This window comes from Sinocyclocheilus rhinocerous, unplaced genomic scaffold (assembly GCF_001515625.1).
Source record: "Sinocyclocheilus rhinocerous isolate Xijiao unplaced genomic scaffold, SAMN03320098_v1.1 scaffold2110, whole genome shotgun sequence".
Lineage (NCBI taxonomy): Eukaryota > Metazoa > Chordata > Actinopteri > Cypriniformes > Cyprinidae > Sinocyclocheilus > Sinocyclocheilus rhinocerous.
Window position 1 is genome coordinate 86,867 of NW_015659947.1, and position 5,693 is coordinate 92,559.

The following is a 5,693-nucleotide window of genomic DNA, read 5'->3' on the forward strand; positions in this document are numbered from 1 at the left end:
TACTTGTGAATTATTGTGATGTTTTTATCAGCTGTTTAGACTCTCATTCTGACGGCACCCATTCACATCCATTGGTGAGCAGGTGATGGAATGATACATTTCTCCAAATTGGTTTTGATGAAGAAAACACATCTACAAACTCATCTCAGGTGGCCTGAGGTTGAATAAAATTTCAGCAAATTTTAATTTTTGGGTAAACTATTTATTCCTTTAACACGCAGCACTCGGGACAGGTGTGAATAACTTTACGTCTGATGGGAGCACATGCCTCACGGACCCACAAGCTGGCACAAGATTTAAATGTGTTTGAATAGCGCAGCACATCCATTTACAATCCAAATCTAGTGTCGGCGCGAAAAAATGAACTTCATAAAAACCTCACAAAGTCATTGCTAGTAGTCTTTCCATCCACTCAAATTATGTTAGTTTGCATGAAGAGCGATGAAGAGAGATTCTCTCAGTCGTGCGTTCAAAGAAACGACACTTTCAACATGGTTATAAATGAACATGATCCTTGTATTTGTTGTGCTTTTCATTAAGAGACGCCTGTTAAACCAGCTGAGTCACATGGCATTAGTTACAAAAACTCTTTTAGTTCATACATTCGCAATTATTTATAGTGGTCTCTGTTAAAACAACACAGGTTTGTTAGTTAGACAAGGTTCTCAAATACTTTTTATATTTAAATATATAATTATATATGCATTTATTTATTTATTTTCCATATATATATATATATACACACTGTATATATATAGTGTCATTTATTTTATATATTCAAGGAATATACTGTATATCCTGTATAGTCCTAAAACCACATGAAAACACGTTGGGCCTCATTAATGAACATGGAAGTGTAGATTGAAGCATTCTTACATAAATTGTTCCATTCAACTCCATAGGATAATTTATGTATTAATGGATTTATGTTTAACATAAAAAGGTCCATTGTTAATACTGTGTCAGCACCTTATTAAATAGCTAAATAGGAAACGGGAGACAAAATACTACATGTATGTCCTGGAGGCATGTGGAGATCAAGTGGACACGGGAGTTTTAAGCTTGTTGAGACCATAGAAACCGGTCACAGCGCTCCAACATGGTCTGAATCAGTGCTCTAAAATGTCAGAGAGAAAACAAAAAAGAATGAATGCATGAGGACAGAAACTGTTAAACATTACCTACATTCAGAATGGAATACAAGTATACTGCGCAGTATATACTGTACCCTGCCTACTATTTTCCAAAATAGTATGCAGGATACAAAAACAAATATGGTCATAATGGTATATACTGTACACTGCCTAGTATTTTCCTAAAATGACATGTTTGGAATGCAATACTAACATCTGACTATTTTCTAAAAAGAATGTCTAAATCCGAAATAGCAAGCTATTATACTACTCTTACTCTTTCTCCTATATTATATTATGGCAGAAATAGCAATAGTATGCTGTATTGAATTCCAAATTCAGCCAATATGTTCGGAATGGACTACTATTTTTCAAAAACAATGTTTAAATTCAAAATAGCATACTACTATACTACTCGTACTACTATTCTACTTATAATTTTATATGGCAGAAATACTAAAAGTCATATGCTAGTATGCTATTCCAATATCAACTAATATGTTCGTAATGGAATACTTCCACTCTGCTTGCTATATGATAAACACTGCCTAGTATTTTCCAAAAACAATTAGATTGAAATGGAATATTAGTGGATACTGTGGAGTATAGACTGCATACTAATTTTCAAAAAGTTAGCATACTACTATACTTCTCTTTCTATCTCTTCCATATCTTCATATGGCAGAAATAGTAAGAGTCATAATTAGTATGCTAGTTTAATATGTTTGGAATAGAATATTACCATACTATGTAGTATATACTTTTATATTTATATTTTTAAAAACATTAAGTTTTGCATTGAATACTAGCATACTGCTTACTAGGGCTGGGTTTCGACACAAATTTCACAATATTGATTATTTTGGATATATATCAGGTACAAAACATGGCAAATTTTCTCAAGGAAAAAAAAAATCTCTCAACTAATGCTGTAAAATATACCCGATGGTCAATAATATGGAAGGTTGAAATTTGCCGATTTGTGTACAAACACTTAAAATATACTCAGTTTTTGTAATATTAATTTTAACTTTAAATTACATAATTATATTTCTACTCCAATTCGTTTTTTGAAACATTTAAATGGTGGCTGTCACAAAAACTTGACGGATTTATTCAAACATAAATTAAATATTGAAGAACAGTAAAAAAAATATAATGAATATGTTATAATATGCATATTTAGCAAAATGCACCTCTCTAGAGTTCATTTTTCTATGTGACATTATGTGACACAATGTTCACAAGCTATTTCCGCGTTTGAAACACTGACTGAGCGATTACATGAGACAGGATACGGATTTCGGTAGTTGCACTCTTTCTTTTAACATACCTTCGGATGTTCATTCATGTTTATTTCATGCTGTAACTGCTATTAAAGCAGAGGAGATGATCAGTTCACGCTGCCGCTTCTAACCGAGGCGCTACAGCGATCTGTCACTCCACATTAAACAGTGCCGAAACGGCATTTAATATTGTAATATTGTAATAAAATGGACAGAATTTGAAATCTCAGACTTTGTTTCATATCAAAAGCAACAAATCACAAAGCTTATTGCAATTTATTGGATGGGAGGCGCGCTACAATCTTCCGTTCATTATCTGACTGGCTAGACTAATCGATTCTTGGGATTTATGAATTGCTATCGTTTCATAAAAATGAGAATCGATTTAAAATCGAGAAATCGAGATTTTTTTACCCAGCCCTACTGCTTACTGAAGAGCACACTACCATTTTCCAAGCTCTCACCTTTGCCGCTTCTCAGCCATACGAAGCAGATCGCAGACCAGCGTGGAGCGTGAACCGAGATCCACCTTAATCCCGTGCTCCTGGAGGGCCGTCAGGGCCCGGTCCGGCCCGAACACCCGCATCAGACGCAGGATGATGTTCTCTGGGCTGATGCGAATGCTCCAGTCAGTCGAACCGTCTGATAGGTCGGGAGAACTATCGCTCGTGCCGTTAGTGTCGTCTGAACAGGATCCATTGGGGCTGCTGGGTAGAGCTGAAGCCGCCGGGGCTTCGTCGCTTGAACTGATTTGCTGGGAGAGCTGGAGGAGCACCACCCACTCATCAAGAGACTGAGGTACAATTCCTGCAGAAAGAGAAAGAGAGAGAGAGAGAGAGAGAGAGATCATAAACATGGAATAACTCCACAGGTCTTTAAAGGGATAGTTCACCCAAAAATTTAAATTACCCCATGATTTACTCACCCTCAAGCCATCCTAGTTGTATATGACTTTCTTCTTTCAGATGAATCCAATCGGAGTTATATTAAAAACTGTCCTGGCTCTTCCAAGCTTTGTAATGGCAGTGAATGGGTGTTTCTGTTCAACAGTCCAAATGAAGTCCAATAAAGTGCATCCATCCATCCAACCATCATAAAAAGTATCCCACAAGCTACAGAAAAGTGGTTATAACGTTTTAAATATGGATTTTTTTCTTACAAAAAAAAACTCCTCGCTACAGGAGGCCTTTATTCACCCCCCGGAGCTGTGTGAGGCACTTTTTTATTATGGATGGATGCGCTTTATTGGACTTCTTTTGGATTATTAAAAAATAACACCCATTCACTACAATTACAAAGCTTGGAAGAGCCAGGACGTTTTTAAATATAACTCCGATTGTATTCGTCTGAAAGAAGAAAGTCATATACTTTAGGATGGCTTGAGGGTGAGTAAAGCATGGGGTCATTTTCATTTTTGGGTGAACTATCCCTTTAATTGTCAGTCAGACAGTCTCTTCCTGTCTGAGTAGGAGGTTCTTGGTTAAAATCAGCGAATTAAGAGAGTCTATATTAGTGTTGGGCGATATGCACAATTTTCATATCGTCCTATCGTCAGCCTTTGAGATCGCCGATACACGATATTATCGTGCTAATTTATGTAATTATTTACTTAGTTTCACTGCGAGAACGTGAACCAACTCCAGCATAAGGTGTCCATGATAACAAATTAATAGAAACATCGTAAGTTACTAATTAAAATGCTTACATTTCCTCAATTATTCAAAAAGCAGCTACAGAAAACGAGCAAAGAACATTACATTACCAAAGAACATCATCAGAAGCTCAGTCTAGCACGAGTTTATGCACTTTAAAAACACTCTCGTTAAAATCAGTTTATTCAACACTGTATGATGAATAAATCTCTTATACTTACATCGCACGTACATCTGCACTTTGTTGTTTATAATGAGAGAATTCGCGAGTCAGAATTCAGTCAGCGCGCGCTGAACAACAGAACTCTGCTGTTTCAGTGATGACTCATCTGAATCATCCCCCTCTAGTAGTGTCATGTCGTCCAGACTGCAGATGGCACTGAAAGCCTCGGGTCTCCGCTGCAGCTCTCTGCACAGGTACAGGTAGCCCATCCAATACCTGAGAGACAAATAACATAGTCACAGTGTACCCAACTATACATTCTGATTCAATTCTATCCATTCCAACTCTACACTCACCCATGAGTTCTGCACATCTCCAGCATCTTCTGTTTGGAGGCCAGATTAGCAGGCAGGCGGATCAGCAGAGACAGCAGACGCCCATAACCCCAGCTGAAGAAATGAGAGCGCCACCTACAGCACAGGAGACATTACAATCAGCAAAACAGGAATGTAGTTTGATTTAAAGAAGAAAACAGGTTAACAATGATTATATAAATAATGTATTTAAATGGCATAGAGTACCATATATACACATAGCACAATGTGTAGAACTAATTATATATTTTGGTGTCCCCATCAAATTAAGTGATTTTATATACATAGAACGCATATTAAATGCAAGCCAAGTGTCTACTTTAATTTTTCAAATAACTTTTGTGAAAATAAAATGTTAAAATGTGGGTGAAATAATGTTTCATCGTCATTCAGTGTAACAGATATATTCACGTAAAAATTAAACAACATACTAAGTACATGAACTGTACTTATTAAAATATACAAAAGAAAAAGTGATCACACTAAATTGTATTATATTTTAAATGATTAAAAACTTCTAGCTGATAAATGGGTAAAACCTAGTGGTTTGAAGGATAGTGGCAAAGATTGGTAAAGTGACAATGAATTCGTTTTTATGGGCTGCACTGTGATCCTTAAATAGAGTCTTTTAATGTCATCTAATGATTCTTGATTTGATTTGATTCTTGACTGATTTAAGGCAGTTTTAAACTTTTATTGTTTTGGCTTTGACATCTATCTATCCATCCATCCATCCATCCATCCATCTATCTATCCATCCATCCATCTATCTATCTATCCATCCATCTACCTGTACTTATTAAAATATACAAAATAATTATTATATTTTAAATGATTAAAAACTTCTAGCTGATAAATGGGTAAAACCTAGTGGTTTGAAGGATAGTGGCAAAGATTGGTAAAGAGACAATGAATTCGTTTTTATGGGCTGCACTGTGATCCTTAAATAGAGTCTTTTAATGTCATCTAATGATTCTTGATTTGATTTGATTCTTGACTGATTTAAGGCAATTTTAAACTTTTATTGTTTTGGCTTTGACATCTATCTATCTATCTATCCATCCATCCATTTATCCATCCATCCA

At 35.8% G+C, this 5,693-nt stretch overlaps 1 protein-coding gene across 2 annotated transcripts in view; it reads right to left on the reverse strand.

Moving 5' to 3' along the window:
- Positions 1 to 767: 767 nt before the first annotated feature.
- The window catches only part of LOC107724650 (Hermansky-Pudlak syndrome 5 protein-like), a 19,655-nt gene continuing 14,729 nt past the window's right edge, over positions 768 to 5,693 (reverse strand). For both annotated transcript variants that reach the window (XM_016533654.1, XM_016533653.1), the window contains 4 exons: positions 4,591 to 4,704; positions 4,405 to 4,510; positions 2,884 to 3,227; positions 768 to 1,117 (listed from right to left, as the gene is read on the reverse strand). In XM_016533654.1, coding sequence (XP_016389140.1) covers positions 1,057 to 1,117; positions 2,884 to 3,227; positions 4,405 to 4,510; positions 4,591 to 4,704 — 625 coding nt within the window. In that variant the 3' untranslated portion in view covers positions 768 to 1,056. The remainder of the gene's footprint in view (positions 1,118 to 2,883; positions 3,228 to 4,404; positions 4,511 to 4,590; positions 4,705 to 5,693) is intronic.